The following is a 22,650-nucleotide window of genomic DNA, read 5'->3' on the forward strand; positions in this document are numbered from 1 at the left end:
AGCTCCGTTTGCCCCCGGGCTGGGACCCGATCCTCCGAGGGGTCTCGCCAGCAAGGGGCGCTCGGGGCCTGCCTCCCGCCAGGGAGCGGTCCTTCCGGGAGGGCCGGAGCACGCGGGGCGCCCGGCTTGATCTGGCCCGTTTCCCAGGCAGGCCCCTTTCCCCGCGCACCAAGCGGGGCGGCGCGGCGCGGGGCGGGGCGGCTCGCTAAGATGGCGCTGCCCAGCAGGCTCCGGCGCTGCCCTGGGCCGGTCCGCGCCTTCTCCGCTCACCTCCTGGCGGCGACTGTCAGACCCGGCCGGGCCGAGCTGGAGCCGCGGGGCCCGGCTGCCCTGACCGGCGCCCGGCCCCCCGCGCGCTTCTGCGCCAGCGGCGAGCCGAGCCGGCGGCGGGGACCGCCGGGGGCGGGCGGCGGCCGGAGCGTGGTGGTGGTGGGGATCCCCAACCCCTTCATCTGGGTCCGCACCAGACTCTACTGCTTCCTCATCCGGGCCTACTTCGACCAGGAGTTCAGCGTCGAGGAGTTCACCCAGGGGGCCAAGCAGGTGACTGCGGGGCCGCCGCGTCTCCAACCAATGTGTCGGGGGGGCCGTTACCCCCCCGCCCCCGCGTCTGTGTGTGGGGATCGTTACCCCCCCGCCCCCGCGTCTGTGTGTGGGGGCCGTTACTCCCCCTCCCCCGCCGCTGTGTCTGTGGGGCTCTGTAGGAGGGTGGTCCGTTATCCCCCCCTTACCCTTGCCTGGGACTCCCCGTGTGCCCCAGTTATGTAGGCGGGGAGGCCTGTTCACCGCCTTGACCTGTGTGCGATCATGCAAGGAGCCCTTCCCCACACACACTGTGTATGCAGTGAAACCCCTTACCTCCTTCCTGTCACCTCCATTATGGGGCCCACCCCCACTCTTCCCCTTGGCATACCTGGCCACCCTGGACCTTATTCCTCACTGCTTCCTACATACTCCCCTCTGCTTCTTCTCTTCCTGCTGAGCTCTCTCTTTCCTCCTTTCTCCGCTAAATACTGCTGCCCATTGGCTCTGGGGACAGGTATTTTGTTCAACTGGGATGAACTGTGTGTTCATATTGTCCCAGTAGTGAGACCCCTGTGGGAGGGATATTATTGCTGTGACAGTGACACCATATAAATTGTGGTTTATCCCCTTAAAGGAGGAGTCAAAATTTGACAGGCTTTCCTGTGTATTGTAAGTGATTAAAACAGTTGCAAAACATCTGTGAGAGTGATGCAGTATTAGGCATAAATGCAGCAGGCCATAGTAGGCTCCAGTGTAATTTGGCAACGGAAAAGACAAATTTCAGGCTGCAGAGGCATCCAGTCGCAGAGCAGGGAGGCAAGGAGGCCATTCAGTATGATTCTTATTGCAGCAGCACTTTGAATGTTGCTTTCAAGTTCTGGGTAGGGTTGCCAGCCCTCCAGGATTGTCTCCGGGAATTGAAGATTAATCTTTAATTGAATATTATGTCATAAAATGAAACCTCCAGGAATATGTCCAACCAAAATTGGAAACCCTAGTTCTAGGTGCCACATTACTGGAACGGTACTGATAAAATGGAGGGTGCTCAGAGCAGAGCAACAGAAACTAGTTTAGCTAAAATGACTGAGAGAATGGGAATTATATATCATTTTGGATCTCTCCTGGTACTTGGTACCATTGATCACTGAGGCTGGATTTAAAGCATAGTCACATCCGTATTGTTCCAGATCCTGGAATTGCATGATGATAGAATCTCAGTTTTCACACTTAATTTTTTTTAATCTTTTTTCTATTTTTTATGGTTGTGAAGAAAACCTTGAAAACATGGGGCCTAAATTTAACTGCTGTCTGCCGACAGCCTGAAACAATAGCTCTGTGAATGTCATGTGCCCACTTTCTCATTATGCTAACTCTGCAACTTGCTTCTCTGAGACCCCCTCCCCCCAGTGACGGCACCTCAGCAGAAGACTTAGATGGGGGTAGCCTTTGCTTCTGCCTCCTTCTTATGGCTCTGTTTGGGTGGTGTCAGGAGGAGCTCCCCACACATCCCTCCACCCATTTAGGTAGGTGGTGGCTGACGACTACTCCTTCTGGTATGGCATAGGTCAGTGGTTTTCAAACTTTTTTTCTGGCAACCCAGTTGACGAAAATTGTTGATGCCCATGACCCAACGGAGTTAGGGATGAAGGGTTTGGGGTGTGGGAGCGGGCTCTGGGCTGGGGTAGAGGGTTGAGGGTGCGGGAGGGGGTCAGGACTCTGGGCTGGGGATGAGGAATTTGGAGTGCAGGAGGGGGCTCTGGGTTTGGGGGGTGCGCAGGGGATTGGGGCGCGGGACTACCTCGGGTGGCTCCCAGTCAGCTGTGCAGCAGGGGTGCTAAAGCAGGCTTCCTGCCTCTCCTGGCACCGCGGACCATGCTGCGCCCCAGAAAAGGTCCAGCTCCTAGGCGGAGGTACACAAGCGGCTCTGTGCGGCTCTTGCCCACAAGCACCGCTCCCCCTCCAGCTCCCATTGGCCGGTTCTTGGCAAATGGGAGTGTGGAGCCAGTGTTTGGGGCAGGGGCAGTGCGTGGAGCCCCGTGGCCCCCCTGCCTAGGAGCCAGACCTGCTGCTGGCCACTTCTGGGGTGCAGCGAGAAGCCAGGACAAGTAGGGACTAGCCTGCCTTAGCCAGGCAGCACCACCAACGGGACTTTTAATGGCCTGGTTGACGATGCTGACCAGAGCCACCATGACCCAGTGCCTTACATTCCACGACCCTGTAGTGGGTCGTGACCCGCAGTTTGAAAACCATTGGCATAGGTAGTTTCAGGGGAGGCTTCATTCCTCCAAACAGGAGAGGTAGTGGCCCCCCACAGATACCTTGTGTCTGTGTTGGGTGGGAGACTGTGACGACCCCTCAAGCAGAGGCAGGGCCATGTGGGGTTTACCTAGGACGTCAGATTGTCTTAATCCAGCTCTGTTGATCACACACTTCTCTCCCACTTTAAAGATATAGAAACAGTAAAAAGGAAAGCACTGAGATGGCTCCAATCCTTCCTTTCAGGCTGCACCCTGAGTAGTGCTGGACGAATGTTCCTCTGCCATCAGAGTACTCGGTTGTGCAGTTCCACAGAACTCTGTTCTTTCCTCATCCTACTTAACATCTGCATGAAGCCACTATGTGATGACTCAAGTTCCACAAGCACACACATGACCCCATATCTCATTTACTTCCGATGCCAACTGAACCATCTCTCAGCTTTCTGGTTGTCTAGCTGAGATCAGCATGTGGATGAAAAACAGTTGGCTGAAGTTGAACCCAAGGAAGATGGATATGTCATCGTAAAGATCTAACTACCACTGTAGCATCACTGTTTTGATTGAGCCTGCTCTCAAGTACTCAAGCTGGTTCATAGCCTCTCTTTTCTACTAAACTCCTTGCTGCTGGATACTTGGATAGCAATGGCTGCTAAAAGTGCTTTTTTCTGCATGTACCCCATACTGCTGCAGAATGATTTGTCCACAGTGATTCGTGCCCTTGTGACCTGAAGACTTGACTACTGCATTTCCCTGTATTAGCAGCTCACTGACTGGACTCAGTTGGTCCAGAATGCAGCACCATGTTTCCACAGCGAAAAAAAATCAGCAACAGCACATCACCCTGGTCCGCTGCTCACCGTACTGGCTTTCCCATAGAATACAGGTCATATTCAAGTCTCAGCTTTAAGGCCTGTGGAATGGACCCAAGATATAGATCTCCATTGACAGTTATGTTTTGTAGGAAAAGTGAAGCTGTCATGTATGAGATGGGGAGATGGTTTTCTTGGCAGACGGCCCAAGGCTTTGCCACTTTTCTGGAGGAAGTGAGAACACTCAGACTTTGCTGTTTTCAGAGCAAAGAATAAAACTTGCTACTTCAGCATAGCTTTTCCACAGTCACAATAGAAAGGTAGTGTGGAGAAGGCCATTTCCAGCTGCTTCTAGGGAAGGACAGTAGAAACTAGTCTAACTTTATGGGAGGGCAATTATACTATGCCTTTGTTGATGTGTAAAAGGTCGATACTCATGAGTGGTGTGAATACTGAGAAAGCATTCACACCTTTCATGTACATGTAAGCTGTCACATTGTAGAATGGAGAGAGATTGTACAGGGTGGTACAAGGGGATAAAGACTAAGAATGGGGAAAGCGTAAGGTAAACATCAGGAAAAAAATCTATTTTGGTCTGGAGTAATTTTGTAAGCAAAGTGGCCATGGTCCCAGTAGATGGATTCCCTAAAACTAGATGGAAGCAGACACTAGAAAATATACTGGAGGCAACAATCCTGCCCTACCAATGTGATGGAACTAGATGATCTAATGAGTCTTTTTCTATATCTAATGTCTGATTCTCTGATTACTGGAAAATGAGCTGACCTGGAGTTAGTGGAATGTTTGCTCATGTATTTTTATGTTTTGTAGGCCTTTGCTCTTGTTTCAAAGCTGCTTTCTCAGTGTAAACTTGATCAGATGGAGGAATTTGTATCAAAAGAGGTAAAGAGTATTTTATTTCTTTTCTAAAATCTCCAACACAGAATGAAAAATATTTCTCTGTCTCACCCTTTAATCTGCCAATGGGTTCTCAGTCATCTAAAGTGAAGTTTAGCTTGTTAATAAACACAAATAGTACCAACTGGGGAAGAACTTCTCAATAAAGATCAGGAGAATGTTAGTCGGAGGACAGACAAGCTTATCTATAAGGGCATGATCGGTTACTGTATTAAGGAAAATTGTCCAATTGCTTTTACCATTAGGACAATGGAGCAGCTGCCAGAAGAGTCCGGTGAGTCATCAAAAAAGGATTAAAAAATATAATCATTGCAGAAGAGGGTGGATAACAGGGTCAGACTTGCAAACTTCTATTCACATGGGGCAAGTGAGTAGAAGTTCCTACTGTGACCACCAGTACCATTCACTGGTGCCAAAACTTTAGGTGAGCAACATAGACCTGCCCAATGGATAATTCATTTCTTGTGCATCCCCCAGTCTTAACTGGTTCCCATCCCATGCAGGTCACACTGCCACTTAGCTACCTAGTTCTAAACTGGAGACCTCGATCTTGCATCATGGCCTCAAGGATATAGCCAAATTGACCAGTGTTAATTGTCAGTGTGAATTTTGAACCACTGGGACTGTTTTCGTGGTCACCTCTGGAGAGGGGTGTCAGATCCAGAAGAGTCTCATGTGGGAGCTGCTTCAGGTGTATGTTTGTGTTCCTGTATGCCAGTAGCTTGGGCTGCCTGGTGCCTCTCGTGCCTATGGAAAGAGAACTCTAATACCACTGTGGTGTAGTGCCAATGGACCATCTTGCCTCCTGCTTCTGAGTAGAGGTAGCAGTGAAATGTGACCTTGTTCCTAGTGAGCTCTTTAAAGAGAGCATCTTCCCTTCCTCCTCCCACCCCAAACTCCATGGGTTCAGCAGGTGTTCATAGAAGCTCTACCAGTACTAAAAAGAAGACACCCACAATCAGAGGAGGGGAAAGAAATGGGGAGCCACCCCACAAAGGAGGAGAAAGGGAAGCAATTATTAGGAGCCATGTGTGACCCAAGGTGGCACAGACTGAAACTGTGAAACAATGATTGCAGTTAGGGCCAGCTAGTAGACTTCTTGTTGTTGATGCCTGGGTTGGTGAACATCATGATAATCTTTTGCAGGTTGGATGGTGCTCAGTGAATGTGGTGTGGAAATTTGTGAACAGGGCCTGGGCTCTGTGTATCCAGGACTTGTTTTAAGACACATTCAATTTGCCACTATCGCAGTGTGAACAAATTTGGAGGATGGTGTGTAGAGAAAAAAGGCAAAGTTCCACTGTCCTGTCTGACCTGTGCACTGGATGAGGCAACGGTCCAGTGCAATTAATATAGAATTATAGAGACAACTGTAATGTATAAAAGGATAAGGACACTCGCATACCACAGTGATGTGTAGTACAAAACTTAAATATAGATAAGAGGAAGCAGAGAGAAGTTTAAATGGAAGGGGGGGAGCAGAGTTTAGGTTTTGAGGAAAACCTTAATTGATGCTTTTTGACTTTGCAATGTTAATGTTCTTCAGATGTAGCTTTTTGTGTAGAATTTGGATATTCTGTCTTAATTAGTTTGAGTGTTAACACACATTGCACAGAATACATTTAAGTTAAAGTTACTGTGAGTATTTTAATTCTTTTTCATGTCCTGACTCTTGTGGATTTAAATGTTGCGTTGATGTAACTTTTTACATTTAACCATTCTTCAGACAGAAGGAAATACTATGGGAGATAGATATATATATATAGATATATATAGATATATATAGATATATATTTTGGCTGAACAATATTTCTGTTTTAATAGACTATCTTACAGCGATGTGGATTAGAAATACTTCAGTATATGTATTGGGGTAATACTGGTTAATACTGGATTGTTATGGAGTTTACAAGATCAGTGGTTTCAATTATCTAGTGAACTGTAGCTACAATTTCTCTAAATTCAGGTACTTCAGGTGTTGGAGGAGAAGCTTTCTTCATTGTCTGAAAACCACAGGAATGCCCTGGCTGCTGACATGGATGAAATAATGTATACAACACCAGGAGATGTTGGTATTTACTACGATGACAGTGGTATGTATGGAATTCTAAAACATTCACCTAGCATAGATAGCGAACCTGTTGTCATGGTTTTGCTTTTTACAGCTTTTCTAGTTACAAAGGTGTTAGAGTCCTATTTCTCATTCCTAGAAGTAACGTTTAAAGATCTCTCTTTATGTACTTATTTTATCTCACTATAAACTATCATTAGTAATATGAGTCATTATACCACCTTGATGCCTGTTCAAATTTTTCTTATTCTCCTTCACAGGGATTTTATACACTTTCCATTCATTTCTCCCTACTCACTTCTCAGGGAAAAAAAAAGTCCCCTCACAGGTTACTGTATGCAGAGTGCTAGGCCTTAAAGTGTTGTATGTGCTATAAAAACATAATGACTCCCAACGTGTGTACTCCTGCCCCTTCTCTTATAGATTCTTTTCTTCTTCTGGTCTCTCTCCTTTCTTTTATTCCCCCTCTTCTCCCCACCCTATGCTCCTGCCAAAAATCTTGCCTTGTGGCAGACATTCTTCTGATGGAGAATGGCTGGATATGACTTTCTTTGGCGCTTGTTAGTGCTGCTGCTTCTGTCAGCCCGAGCCAGAAAGGTGACGTACGGTCTGTCTTTTCCCATGTGGGCTGAGCACTGCCTCTGCAGTGCTCCAAACTCCTGCTGGCATGGAAAATGAGGGATCAAATTGAAGACCAATTTTTAAAGTTTATCTGCAAAACCTCTGAATTTTTCTGTCTTCATGTTGCAACTGACTTTGTAATTCGTTCCCCTTCATTGTCTGTCTCCCGTCCTGTCTGTTCCATTCCTACCTATTGCCTCCTGAAAGTTTGCTTCTGTGGTGGTGGTGTGGATGCAGCAGCTGCAGCATGAAATGGACATGGTCTGAGTCACTCTTTACTGTTTTCCTATTGTACCACTAAGTGCTGTATGCTGGAGCAGCAGCATAGGCATAATTTCCCCCCATGCTGGCTGAGCATATTTAGCATAGAGAAGTGGAGTGGGAATAATCTCATACCACACTGTGTGACAGTTTCTCCACATGGCTCCAGGACACCTTGATAGATATAGAGATATAGATAATATTATTATATTATTTTTTAAACTAGCAACTGTCTGCTTTATTTTGTTAAATGCCAACAATGTGTGCTTGGCTCATTACAAAATACAGCTGAGATGCTTCTTTTTCTGAACCTAACCTTGGTCTCATCCATCCATACCTCTTTATTTCAGGCTATCTAATACATTGAACTTCTCTTATTCTATTGTTTTAATAATCCTACTTCTCCACATCTCATTCCCTGTCACCCTAAGTATCTTTTCAGTCACAATAATGGTCATTCTATAATATGGAATATGCCAGCCTTCCATATAATGTGATCATATATAGTGACAGGAATAACTCCTGCTGACTTACACACCTCTCTATAGAAAGTATGATGTTTTGTTTTTACTCCTGCCAAACCTTATGAAGATGGCTTTAGGGTGAATTACTTTAAGTATCACTTCCTTTTCCTTCTTCTTTTGTGCTTCCTCTTAGGCTGTAGCCACTTGCTTCTTTAGAGTTTTAGTAAAATGTTTAGTGGCTTGCAAGTAAAAAATATTAGACTGCTGAGGTATATGCAAAATTCCTGAATGTTGTCTTATGGCTTAGTTTTCTTTCTAACAGGAAGAAAGTTTGTTAGTATCCTGATGCGCTTCTGGTATCTAACTAGCACTGACCTCCCTGATGAGGCTCCAGATGGAACCAAAGTTTTCCAGATTGTATTTGGAGATGAAACTGTGAAAGAAACTAAACGTCTTCTAACAGCAAACTATGAGTAAGTCTCCCTATCTCTTTTTTTCCTTCTTGTATTTATCTTGGCCTTCAGCATAAGAGTTTCCTCATTCAACCCAACTTTTATTCTGGGGAGCAACTCTTGGGGTGTGAGGTTTTTTAAAACAAAATCACCTTAAGGTTGTCACATTACAGCTTTGTTTCTTAACTTCAGACTAATGCTACTACACTCTATGAATCTACTAGCATGTCGCAAACTTTCTGATCCCTCCTTATCCCCCCCCTTTTTGGAAAGAGGCCCATGTCAGTCCTCAGTCCCAGTTTTGTGCACCAAATCAAACAGTGCTGCCAATCCAATCAGCCTGCTTTGTGCTGTTGCTGTAACACCACCCTCCTGCAAAGGAGTCAGCATTGCAGTTGGCTTGAGAAGATGAAAGATTTAACTGAACGCTTTCTGAAGCAAGTTAGAACAACGCAAACATCATCTGGTGTTTTGAATAATTCACATAGATCTGATCTAAATCCTCTGAGTGCTCACTGGTCAAGTGGATGTATTTTCATAGGAATGTGCATATAAAACACTGGTTATAAAATGTGCTAATGTCTGAGAGATAAAAAATATTTGCAGTCTTGGCAAAACGATTGAAAATATTCTTCAAAACTGTAAAAAGTGGAGGGGAGATGGCATATTTTTGCCTAAGTTATGATAGGCTGGCTCTCTTCTAAACTCTTTCTCAGAGAGGAGAAACTACACAGCCTCCAGGTCCAGAGAAAATACAAATAAAAACCACTTGAAGAGCACCTATGTTCATCTCTTGACCATATTTATCACATATCTTAGAGTCTTGTCTGCTTTCTTTGAGGGTCCTGACTCCTTGGGGGAAAGCTTGTGAGTTGTCTCAGTTCCAAGTGGCCAGGTGTCCAAATAAATCATCTGAAATTGGCACGCTTTCTGGCCCCTCCACAGAGGTCAAGGAACAAATGGGTAGATAGACTTCAAAGCACCCATCACCCATCAAAGCTAGGTGTCTAGGGATGGTTCTGCCCAGGCCAGGATTGGAACACACTTGAAGGATAATATGGATTACACTTCTACTGCCCTTGCTGTTCTGTGTGTGATTTAGGCATACAAATGCTGTGTTAACACACTAGAAACTGATGGCTTCACATAAAATACCTATGAAAAAACCTTACCAACTTGGAAATGCAGGTGCTCAAAGGTTCTAGCATTAAAGGGGGAAAGCTTTTAAAATTTGGGGTGGCTGTTAACATTCTTTCGAACAACTGTAGAATTCAAATGTGTAGAAGGATTCAATCCTACGCTTAGTTTTTTTGGTATATCTGGTCTAATCTCTAAAAAGATCTACTAACTTTATTATTCCGTGATTTTTTTTTTTTAATGCCTAAACCAAATATCTCTGGATAAAAAGTACCTAGTTCACCATATTGATTTGCTGATGCCTCATGGAAAAATGAAACCCTTAATTTAGTAACTAATTTTCCTATAGATCATTTTCTAGAATTTTGAGGGTATTAGCATGAAAAAAAATGGGGTACTTAAGACTTCCTCTGCTCTTGTTGTTGTTTTATTCCTCACTTGGCCTGAGCCAAAGCCCAACTGAAGTCAGGAAAGCCTTTCCGTTGACGTCAGTAGGCTTTGGATCACTCTCTTGTTGCAGAAATAGCTTTGATGTCACAATTCTCCATATGGGGACTGAGCGGTGGCATCTAATGATCTCTTATAAAACACCTGGCTTTCATAAGGTCGAAGGACGAGGGAAGAGATAGAGAAAATGATAACAGAATAACTAAGGAAAGTATTTTGCCAAGTTTTCTCAATAGCATTAGGAGCTCTTTAAAGGATTACGTGAGCTTTAACAACTTATTTGTGCTGCTTTTCCTAGGTTCCGAAGGGAATTTACACAAGGAGTGAAGGCAGACTGGACTATTACACGGATTGAGCATCCAAAGCTATTAGAATAAATTTCTTGTACAATGACTTTTATGGACCCTTATAAATCCTCTGGCATACCAAGTGTCCAGCTTTTTTGGTCTCCCCACAACGATCTCTTTTAAGGATTAATTTTGTATTTTTTAATTCCCAAAATACTTTTGAATTTATCCTAAACAGTATATTTCTCTGAAAGCATAACAGTAAAGCCTTTTCCATGAGTCTCTGAAGCTACGAAATACAAATTTAATTTGTAATAGTTATCAGAGACATTTGCATAGTAATTGGGTTACAGGCCAGAGTTACAGACATATTGATCTGTTACATTCTCAGAAGAAATCTTGGTACTAATAGGATACAATATGTATAAAACAAAAGATGCAGTTGTAACTGGCAACCCTTCTGAATAATACCACTTAATTTATTATGGGTATTTCCCCAAAGATATAATGTACAGTAGTTAAAATAGAATGTTTGAAGGAGGTGGGTACAGTTATATACACTTCCTAGCTAGTTTGACGACAGCAATATATTTGCATAATTCCAGTCTTGAATTAATGAATTGGAAGTCAAGAAAATTAAAACTAGATTCTAAAAAGCGTACATTCTTAACTCCAGTCTAAGCTGTCACAGACATATAACATTCTACTATGAAAGTGATACAGAAAAATTGTTTTGGTATTCTGATTAAGTAACGGAAGTGACAAAATTCCTTCAGACTGAAGAACCTGGACAGTTCCAAATTTGGGTATTTGGAACAAAACTTAATCCAAAACATGAAACTAAAGTTGAAGCTGGGGCGCTGTGTCAAATCAAGCCCTGGCAAACTGGAAGGCTTGCCATCAAAAAAACCGAAAATAATTAAAAACACTGGGGCATTGTGAACCAGAAGCTCTTGAATTTCACTGTCAACTCTGCCACAGATTTGCATTGTAGCTTGGTTATAATCTGCCTTTAATATCTCTGGGCCGAATTCAACCCTGCTCTAAGTAGCTGTAACTTTCATTGAGTTCAGTAGGAATTCCCGGCAGGAGCATCTGACTTCCTCTGTAAAAGGAGGGGTGCTATTAATCTACCTCACAAGAGGTGTTCTGAGGATTAACTCAGGATACAGCATTTTGAAGGTGTTAAGTGCCAAGTATTATTACTGTATGCAATGTTGTTGTAGCCATGTCTGTCCCAGGATAGGAGAAAGACAAGGTGGCTGAGGTAATATCCTTTATTGGACCAACTTCTCTTGGTGAGAGAGACAAGCTGTCAAGCTTAGACAGAGCTCTTCATCTCTATAGCTCTGTAAGCTTGAAAGCTTGTCTCTGTCACCAACAGAAGTTGGTCCAATAAAAGATATTACCTCACCCACCTTGTGTTTCAAGTATTCTTACTGTGTGAGTCATAGGTGTTGGAGTTAGAGCATCACAACAATTGTAACATACGTCTTCCTCAGTCAATCTGGGGTTATAAAAAGGATTCATGGCAATAACACATAGTTAGGATTCATCAACAAACTGTTTTAACATTCTGGGAGACTAAATGAGAGCAAAATACTTTGGTTGTCAGCCACCAGATTTGGTACGTGAGAATTTCTGTTGTCTCAACTCTTGAATAATGTTGACCGATAACAGCACTTCCTGTCTTAACGGGAGAAGACCTGAGATTCTGTATTTAAATATATATAGTCAACTCTTATAACTTGGATTTGAGAAACTTTGAGGCAGATTAAAAACTGTTCATGGTCCTTTAGCCAAAGGGTAATGATGTGGTAAATGGAGTGTATCAAATTTGGATGTCTGTCAGACTGGTTCATCTTTCTGTTCAGTCTCATCCTCATGTGAAATGTTAACAGAAGGAATAAACAGCACACTAATGAGGTAGGCAGATGTGCCCTTGGACAGGGTCACTGTTCTATGTGGTGTATTTAATGCAGGAACCAACCAGAGAGGTCAGAATCCTAGGCAGAATACGTAACACAGCAAAATCATCAATGGGTTACCAAAACCTGAAAGGCAGGCAATGCTGAAAGATAGCTGAAGTGATAGCAGACAGCAATTTAAGTAACAGTTTGGAATGTTACCATTCTACAAGTAGGTAATGGCTGTAATCACAAAGGGAATAGGATTTGATAGGATGGTAAAAAGCCATTTATGCTGGAGGAAATTAAAAGGCGCATATGTTTGGATATCCAGAAAAATTGTTCTGGGAGGGCACCATTAGCTTGTGCCATGGTCTCCCAAAGAAATGGATCAAAGCCCCATTTCTTGAAACATTATATATGGACTAAATATACTGTTTTACCCTTGCAGTGGAGTGGACTCGGTTCTCTAAGTCTCTTCTCTGGATCTGTCTAATCCATGTTTGGACCATTCACATTGTATAGTGTTAGTAAGGAAATCTCAACCCATAGCGCCCTAGGAAAATGCTATATATCGGGGTGAATTTTTCAGCATGTCTGAGAGACCCTTCAAGACCCTGAATATTAAATCTGTAGAGGAATTGCACAGAGGTGGAACTTCAGAAGTGGTGCTTTGGAAGGGACGTCTAGTACAGTGGTTCTCAACCAGGGGTACACAGGCGTCTTCTAAGGGGTACTCAACTCATCTAGATCAGTGTTTCGCACCCTGGGGTTGCAACTCTCAGAGGGGTCATGGGATGGGTTTAGGGAGGTTGCAAGTGCAGGGCTGGCATTACGGGGTGGCAAGCAGGGTAATTGCCCAGGGTCTCATACCACAAGGGACCCTGCGAAGCTAAGTTACATGTAGAGTTCGGGGTGGTGAGATTCAGGCTTCAGCCCTGCCACTCGAAGCTCCGGCTTCAGACAAGGCTGACAAGTGAAAAACAGGCTCAAGTATCACACTGAAATGTAAGTACAATATATTCTAATCGATTTATTGTATAATTATATAGTAAAAATGAGATGTAAGCAATTTTTCCGTAATAGTGTGCTGTGACACTTGTGTATTTTTTTTTTATGTCTGCTTTTGTAAGCAAGTAGTTGTTAACTGAGGTGAAACTAGGGGTACACAGGACAAACCAGACTCCTGAAATGAGTACACTACTTTGGAAAGGTTGAGAACTACTGTTCTAGCAGTCCCTGGCCTTCTGTTTGTGTGCAACTGGTCAGAAAAGATTTTATCTACAATAGCGTGACATAAGATACCAAACTTTTTTTGCTGAATCCTCCAGTTTTATGACTTTACATATCAGTGAAAAATCTTCAAAGATGCTCAAAAAGGAAAGAGGCAGATCTTTTGGCAGAATTAAAGGTAAAACAAACCCTGTTTTGTTCGCTGAACTGCTGATTTGGAGTGAGGAAACAACACTGTACTTCTAATTAAAGCATAAGAATACCTAGTGAAGGGTGCTACTTGGAGTTTTACATATCTACAGTCTCATGCTTTCAGAGTTAAGACTGAGCAGGGGTTGAGACTAAGTCTGTTGTGGTCACCTAATCAATTCTGTAAAACAGTGCAATCCCCATCTGGTTTGGTATCTGTCCTTTCCCTTATTGTAGCAAATAAATTGGGACATGCATTCAAATTACTAAGCTTTATGAATTAGAATTAACAAAACTGTGTTTAAGCAACGAGCAGAGCTTGTGCAACTAGGTTGGAAAGATGGGTTTATGTTCTAACCCTGGCTCACAAGACATGTGCTGATGAGAGGAGGCTGCTCAAAAATATAGCCCCCTTTCCCCCAGATTGGCCTATTCTAAAGGGTCAGTAACTCATCTAGGCAGATTTATGGACTGAAGGCAGGGAAGCCACAAAAAGGTTCCCAAATCCCATGTGTCCTTTGTTAATTACAATACATACTCTCTGTGGTTTATGGAGGAAGGGGCACATGCATTCCATTATCCTGGGAGTGAATTTTGTTGACTCTATCCCACTTGCTACCAGGAAATAACTGCCCCCGTCCTAGTGAGGGTTAATCTTGGATTAGTAAGGCTTTATTTGTATTCTGCTGCCCTTTACTTGTGTGACTTGCTTTGCATAAGCAAAGGCTTGTTGACCATTCAAGTCCAGGGGAAATAAATGGGAATGTAGGGCACATGGCAACTCATAGGATCAGGCCCCAATTGAACAAGCAATTGGAGACCGTTAACCACAAACTGCATTGTGTCTATCTGCTCCGTTTACTTGAGTGACCTGTTAACAAAAGAAAGTTCACATTTGTGTCATGTAACTGGGTGAATGGTGTCGGGTGACCCTAATGCCTTCTTCAGAGCCATTATTATCTATGATTTCATTTATTTTCTCAAGAATTGCCTAAAGAATTCTTAAGTGATTTTTGCTTTGGAAGCCTGTAATAATTCTTCCTAAGCCTTGATCAAGTCAAGGACTCCTGAAGAAATTAGAGAGGCAGACTTGCTGACCTAATGGAGTATAACATCTTGGATTACTGGTCTTGCATATGTGCAGCCAATCCATAGGAAACTATCCATGCAAATAGCTAATTGCTTACATGTAGGAACCTATTTCTAAACCACATGAAGAATCTCAGGATACTGTACTTTAAAAAAGTACAAGAAGCTAGGTTGCATCATGGTTACGTTGCCTGCAAATCTTACGCTTCCCTCAAACCCAAATCCACTCCACTAGTGCAGTGTTTTGGAACATTACAATAGAATAGTGGTGGTGTTTGTTTTTTAATTAAAGCCATTTTCTCCAAGTTTTGAATCTTGGCCAGGATAGAGTTATCTGCCTTGCTGTTAAAATCTACTATGTATGGCAGAAAAGTGCAGCCGTAGAGTAACGTTGAAGAAGGGAATTTAAAATGCTGTGGGATTCAGTCATTCTCTCTGTAACATCATTATTCTTTTCCTTATTCCTGAAGTAAGTGACTTTCCACATCACAAGTGAGGAGATGATAAATTTGTTTTGAACAAAGGTAAGGTTAGAAATTAAAGGAGGGCAGTTGAGAGGCATATTTCCAGCTCCCACTTTAGCAGAGCCGTTTTTCTGTTTTAAGTGGAGGGGTGGAAAAAGGTATCTGTTGTCTTTCATGGCAAGCTGATCTCTGCTGAACAGATAGTTGTGAATAGGCAAGATCTCCAATGTTTGCAACTTTTGATTACAACAGGCAGCCAGGAATGTAGGACCAAAGCAAGTCCTTATATTTGAATGGCTGTTTTGTTTTTCTAAACTTTGTGGGTTTGGTTCGGTTTGTTTTGTGCGTGTGTATGTTTGCTTTTCTTATTGGGAACACAAATAGTTTCTTGATATTGAAACAGTGATACTATTTGCGCTTCCAGAGGCAAACAAGGCAGAGCTCTTTAGGTTTGTTATTTTGGGGGGTCTGCTGTTTGTTTAGATGGCCTGGGGGATTTTTAGAGGCTCCCATGTCTGTGAAAAACATGATTATAATTTTTTTTAAATCATAAGATCCATAGACATTAGTGTATATAGGTAGTTGCTACTGAAATGTATCCTTTTTATTATTACACTTGTTTCCTTCCCCCCCCTCCACCCCACCCCCATTTTGGAAATATGTTGAACAAGAATGTTCCTTAGAAAATCATAGAATTTAATGTTTTGTAAAAGATTTATATGCTTTTAATCAATATGTTGTGGTGAATGGGTAACACATACAATAGAAGCTTTTTCTTTCCAGGTCACGGATTCAGACAGGTAGTCTGGGTCAGTAGTGATCAAAAGTTATCACCATAAGACAGCCACACCCATTCAGCCCATGGACTATATGAAATGAGCTGCTGGTCTCAGTCAGCTCCTAGTGGACAATTGTCTATGTTATGAAACATCCCATCACCCCTGGCTTCACTAGGTAGTTTCAGTGGAGAGGACAAGGACTAAATGAACTTTTGATGCTAAATTATCTTCCCATCTGTGAAGGTGGTCCTGTCAAAGTTAAGACTCATTGACAGGTGATGGAGGGAATAGTGTGCTGTCACTTCCTGTTGTATGAATAAACTGAAGTCATTTTTCCAGTGCTGAGTATCCAACACCTTATACAAGCACTGAATTTACTCTAAGAATCAAATAAAGGTTTATCACGCCTATTGTTGACGAATAAAGCATTTAAGTACAGAGTTTGATTGTAACCTCTCATGGCTTAGAGCATCCCATACTTGTCCTGGCAGACAGACAGACAGACACATGGCTTTGTGCAGCTTTATTCTGTGCTTCCCACCAAAATGAAAAGGCCATAAAAATTCTGATCCTTTTTTGGGAGGGGGGATTTTAAAAATCTAATCAATGTGTAGCCTAAATTTATTTGAAGACTGGTGTGATGAGGGTGCCTACACAGGGCCTAAGTAAAGAGAGAGGGCCAATAAACCCTGTGACGGGCTGCACCAGGGGAAGAATCAGGGCTGGTAAGTTTTCAACTGAGGATGAAACTTAGCTGGGCAAAAGGCAGGGTAAGCTGCTACAAAACCAAGAAGTAGTGAGTAAGAAGAGGCCTGTGGTCACACTGTGGGCTTAGAGAGGGAAAGGAGGAAATTAGTAGGAGAATAGAAGTCCTGGGATCCTGACTCTGAGGGGAGGGTGGCAAAGGCACCTGATAGAGGTGAAATAGGAAGCAGCCCAGGGAAACAGCAACAAGATTTGGGACCATGCAGATTGTGGTTGATGGGCATAGGGTCCCTGGGCTGGAACCTGGGGGAGTGGGCAGGCCTGGATTCCCCTATCAGCTCTGGGGAAGTGGCACAGATTAGAAAGTAGAACAGAAGATTGCCTGGGATGCTTATCCACTGGGACTTTGATACACTGGAAGGGGAGGACTATAGTGACCTGGCTGGGGTCACCAAGTCATGAAGAGGGAGTAACTTGACTCTGGAGAGAGAGACGATGAGGAGAGAAAATGAAGGAGGGGGCATCAGACTGGTGGTGAGCTAATCCCGGATGGCCCAAAAGAAAGCGCCATAATGGTGAGTAGTGAACCCTGTGACCATTGGATTTACAGCTCTTAACAGATGCCGCCCTGGCAACACTAAAACAAGGGAGCTCTCTGTGTAGTTACAGAACAAATGCAGAATGGTCAGCATCACTAAATTCCCTATGCCTTCAGCCAACTTCCTCAGTTTTGAACTGGAGGAACCTTTTCCTCACCTTCATCCTCCCTCTCTCCGACTTCCATGGCTGGTGTCTTTTTGTCTGTATTTGAGATGGTAACTCTGTTAGGGCAGGGACCTAGTTTTTATATTCACCTGCATATCTGCAGCACTACAGAAAAAATTAATGCTCCGGCCTCTGAACCATGTGCAGTTCAGTCTCTGTTTCCACACATCCCTGAAAACAAGGCTACAGATTTTGGTAGCCACTCTTCACAAAGTGGCCTTTTGTCCACGAATAGCAAACCTGCAATCACACATTCATTTTGGGTACAGTACCAAAGAGCAGACCGATGGTAACACACCTGAAGTAGATTTGAACTGGTGACCTTGAGGTGAAAGACTCTATTACTATTCTGCTGGGTAATATATTTCTTGGTTCATAGGTTATCTATAGCCATGACATTTGTAGTTGTTCCTCTTGGGATTTTTGGAGGTTTTATTTTTTTTTTCTTCATCTGAAACTGCAGTTATACTACTTACCCACAAGCCCTTGTCAGTAAACAGCTGTTTAGCACAGTTTCACTGGGTGAGTCAGTAAATTGTTAAAAATTCTCATTAAAGTTAGCTACACAGAAGTTGTTTATTTGCACATATCCCATTCGCCAGTAGATGTCCTCAGTCACAAAGCTACTGTACCATGGTAGTGCAAGTGTTGGGTAGGACTGGTGAGGAACCAATTTATTGTTATGACTGTATAGGCTTCAAATCAACCCTATTTAAACAGTCTCTGAACTCTCTAGATTTGGCTCTTTAGTGAACCTTTACATACTCACCAGCTTTGGTCCTGGGCTCCTCTGATGCCCCATAACCTTTTCACATGGTATGAAAGTGACAAAAATTCCTAATATTTAAGATCAATTGTAAAAGTAGATTAATTCAAAAGTCTTAATTTCTAACAGTAATAGTGGCAGGCCCTGGTTTATGCTTCCATTTGAAATACTGTGGGTTTTTTTTCACATGGCCCTGATCATTTGGGGGCTCTGTCTAAGTTTCCCCACTCTGTCTTCAAGGCTGGTTCCAGGTTCATCCTGTCTTCACTTCAGGTTATATATAGGTCACAATTTTCAAGTCTCCTATATGTTGCTCTCCAGTGATCAGCACTCCGGGTATGGCTACGCTGAAGCTGGGAGTGAGCTTCCCAGCCCAGGTAGATAGATTTGCACTAGCGAGATAGAATGCTAAAAACAGCAGTTTGGACACTGCAGTCTGGGCTTTCAAGCCTAGAGGTCAGGTGGACTTGAGAGCCCAAGCCGCAGAATCCACAGTGTTATTTTTTTAATGCATTAACTCAAGCTTGTCTGTGGTGTACAGATACCTTAAGTCAGTGGTTCTCAGCTAGGGGTACACGTATCCCTGGGGATCCGCAGAGGTCTTCCATGGGGTACATCAACACCATCTAGATATTTGCCTAGTTTTACAACAGACTACATAAAAAGCATTAGCAATGTCAGTACAAACTAAGATTTCATACAGACTATGACTTATTTATACTGCTCTATATACTATACACTGAAATGTAAGTACGATATTTATATTCCAGTTGTTTATAATTATACGGTAAAAATGAGAAAGTACTCAATTTTTCAGTAATAGCGTGCTGTGACACTTTTGTATTTTTATTTCTGATTTTGTAAGCAAGTAGTTTTTAAGTGAGGTTAAACATAGGGGGTACGCAAGACAAATCAGACAAGCCACTGCTCTAAGTCATATGTTCTCGTATTCACAACAGTGACTATATTGCTCTTCCTAAATGTGAGGAGTATCATCTTTCCAGCTGAGGACTCAGTTAACTCAGTGTCGACTCCATGTTATGTATCGTTGGTTATCAATGTCCTATAGGGCTCAACCTTTCTCTCCACCTAGCTGTCTCCTGTTGTTTCATATTATTTTATACAGTATCTCCCTGAACAGGGGCCATGTGCATCTATGGCTGTGTAAAAATAACTGTTGCTCTGGCCTCATCTATAGGGTACATTTTAACTGATCTTGGGGGGGAGGGGTGTGTGTGTGTGTTTTCCTAGTGTAAGGCCCTGTCAACAGGGAAATGGCTATTGACATGAATGGGAGCAGACTGGATCTGTAATTTCTCTACTGACCTTGAGGTCATTCCACCAAAAACACAGATCCAATATTAGACATGCTGTAACACTCTTGTGCTTTCCTTTAAGAACCAGGCTCTTGAGAGCAGGTTTGGTTTTTGCAATACACAAGAACAGAGCAGGCAGGAGACAGCATAGGGGCAGTAAGGTATGCATGTGATTGGTGCCAGTTGGTGGTGATGGTGTCAGGAGGATACATCTTCACATTTGGAACCCCCTAGTGTCCTTGACTTGCTGCTGCTGTTGGATCACCCAGCTGAAAAGCTGACATTTCAGCAGCAATGCAGCTCTCTGCCTTGAGGAGCTGAGAGATTTAACACATTGGGGAGACAGGTGGTGGTTTTTAATGGAGTTTTTCAGTTAGATTTCATTTTGACCTGTCTGCATCCCTTTAAATGACAAATTGTAACTTTTTTTTTTTTAAGATTCTGACTTGTACATTGTATATGGGCTTGAGCTGCAAAGATCAGATTCAGAGCCAAACTTTCCCAAAGCTCTCAAAGGTTTTGGTCTGTCCCTGTTGTATCTTCTTAAAGGCAGGAGTAGTTATTACATCAGACAGGTATGACGTTAACTTCACAGGCTCACTTGTCAGAATATCGCAGAGAGAGGTTGTCTTTTGCCAGGCTCTGGTAGCCAGAGGGCCTGTGTACTATATAGATACACTTTGTAATAGGACATTGAGAATAAAGCTTTCCTAATGGTTACCAACTCCTTTCTAACCGGAAAAGGAGCCAAGAAAAGATTAGGGGGTCTATTCTGGCCTTTGCTGCAGCCCCTTTACCTTGCTCCAGGAGTGTAAATGGGCTGCAGTGGAATCCTCCTAGTGCACAGGCAGCGTAGAGCAGGCTATGTGCTCCCAAACTGTCCTCTTCGCAGTTGTTGGTATGGAGGCATGGCAGGGCTTAGGCCGTGGGTTGCCGGGGCTGGAGGGGGAGAAGCCAGAGAGCTCTGTAGTCTGGCTATTCTGTGCTGAGTCTGAGCACTACTGAATAAGCCCACTCTGGATACATTGGTTCTAGCCAACTACTATCCAGAGTCAAACCTCCTGATCCTGATAAGCTTAAGACCAACTACAAGCTCATGTAATTGAAGCTAACATTCTAGTCCTGGCACAATCCTGACTTAGGTCAGGACACCAGATGAAAGCAACTTTAGTGGCACTGACAGATGATCTGCTGTCAATGAATAGCCGGCAGACATCCATTCTCATTCTCCTGCTAATCTCTGCCGCATTTGGCACTATTGACCATGGGATACTGCTGTCCTGTCTGAGAGAAGTGGCTGGGGATCAAGGGAACACATCGACATGGTTTTAGTCCATCCTAGAGGGATACACCCAGTCCCCAATGAGTAGTGATGGGAAGCTGCACCTCCACCACCACACCCTTCACTTGGGGAGTCCCACAAGGATCAATTTTCTCTCTGGTCCTTTTCAACATCTATATGTAGCTACTAGGTCAGAGGACAGACTCAAGTCCCAGCAATATGCAGATGAGACACAGCTCCCTCTCTCCTTCACCACATAAGACTATGCCACTCGCACCAAGACAGCCAAATGCTTGGACAAGATCATCTCCTGGATGAAGAACAGCTGGCTGAACCCAAACAAGACAGAGGGGTATGCTGGTGGGGAAAGGAAGGCATTTTGAAGAGTGACTGCACTGTTGCTGCAAAATCTCCTTTGGGTGGAGTTACAGAGCCACAATGGGCCAATTCAGTCCATAGTTCAGGAGTATTCTGGTATTCCTTGCTGACGCTAAGCTCTTACATTGATAGTATTACTCACAGAAGTTGCTCTAATTTTTGGCTGGCTAGGAGACTTCCACCCATCCTGGTGGAGGAAGACCTGGCCTCAGTTATTCACACCTTTATCACCTCTCAGCTGGACCACAGCAATGCAATATATCCGGGCATGAAGCCTTCACATCTTACAAACTCCATCTAGTACAGGCTGCTGCAGCACATCTCCTCAGCAACACTGGCTACCACAAGCCCATCTAACCTGACCTTCTCTCTGCACTGGCTTCCCGTATACTATAGAGTTAAATTCAAGGTCTCAGTCCTTATCTTCAAGGTGCTCAATGGCTGGGGCCAGGGTATCTAAAAGAACCTAAAACTCTCAGATGGAGACTGGTTGACAAAGTAAGCTCTCTAGTGTAGCCATAGGCTAGTGTAGACCCAAGTCCTCTACACTGGAGGAGGAGTTCCTACTCCTACCATAAGCTCAGTGTGACTTCTCATGGGTGCCAGATTGGGCCCTAAATTAGACTAGCATAGAACATGAAGATAACAGACAATGGAAGGGATAGTGAGAATGAGGGTCCATAATATAATTAATAATGTGAGATTCAGATAGTGAGCAGATCATAGTCCTGCTATTTTAAAATAATAGCCTGGAGTACACTGGAAGGGGAAGACCAGATAGCACAGGAATAGAAGCCAGCAGTGTAAAACAAGGTGAAATAAGTGGATTTTGAAAAGGATTTTTGAATAGCTGCTGCTGTTGGATGATGTTCTATATAACTACTGCTCCCTGCTTAAAAAAAAAAATAAAAAAAAAAAATAAGGAATTCAAGTTTTGGGGGTTTTACATTTTTATTACTACAGCCCCCAACCAAGATCAGGCCCTCATTTATGCTAGGCACCAGACATGTACCTAATAAATGTGTACCTGCCCTATTAAGGTTTACAATCTAAATAGACAAAGGAGAAAGTATTATCCCTATTCTACAGATGGGGAACCAAAATCCAGCGAGGAGAGTGGTTCACATGAGAAGTCTATAGTACATTCGGGAATATGAACATGCCTGCATTTTAGCCCAGTGCCTTAATCACAAGACCAGCCTTCCTCTCCTTTAGCAGCTGTCACTGTCCCCACCTCCAGTTTTTACTGTTACTCTTATGTTTGACTCCCGAGCAAACAGCCATTGTTGCATTTATCCCACAATTTCCTTCCGATGGCTTTTATACATCACAGATGTTCATGTGTCATCCCTTGCTTTGAAGACCTCAGATCTCTGCTCTAGTAAGCAAGATATTTATATATGGATAGGTATCACCAATCTCCTGAAGTCCTAGGATCATTTTGTTCTCTTTGCTCGAGCTTCTGCATGTTTCTAGTAGCCTAACCAGAGCTCTGCACAGTGTTTCAGATTAGTCTGAATGGTATTT

The 22,650-nt window shown here is 43.4% G+C and overlaps 1 protein-coding gene across 2 annotated transcripts; it reads left to right on the plus strand.

Annotated features, from left to right (window-relative positions):
* The first annotated feature begins 96 nt into the window (after nucleotides 1-96).
* MAIP1 (matrix AAA peptidase interacting protein 1) lies at nucleotides 97-10,538 on the plus strand. 2 transcript variants are annotated; one of them, XM_077830433.1, is made up of 5 exons: nucleotides 97-543; nucleotides 4,424-4,495; nucleotides 6,477-6,603; nucleotides 8,250-8,400; nucleotides 10,262-10,538. In XM_077830433.1, exons 1-5 carry the CDS (start codon nucleotides 211-213, stop codon nucleotides 10,338-10,340), a joined length of 762 nt encoding a protein of 253 aa, XP_077686559.1. In that variant the 5' UTR covers nucleotides 97-210; the 3' UTR covers nucleotides 10,341-10,538. The 2 variants fall into 2 exon arrangements, with proteins under 2 accessions (XP_077686559.1, XP_077686558.1); XM_077830432.1 differs by lacking the exon at nucleotides 10,262-10,538 and adding an exon at nucleotides 10,037-10,241.
* The last annotated feature ends 12,112 nt before the right edge of the window (nucleotides 10,539-22,650 follow it).

Source organism: Eretmochelys imbricata, chromosome 11, assembly GCF_965152235.1.
Source record: "Eretmochelys imbricata isolate rEreImb1 chromosome 11, rEreImb1.hap1, whole genome shotgun sequence".
Lineage (NCBI taxonomy): Eukaryota > Metazoa > Chordata > Testudines > Cheloniidae > Eretmochelys > Eretmochelys imbricata.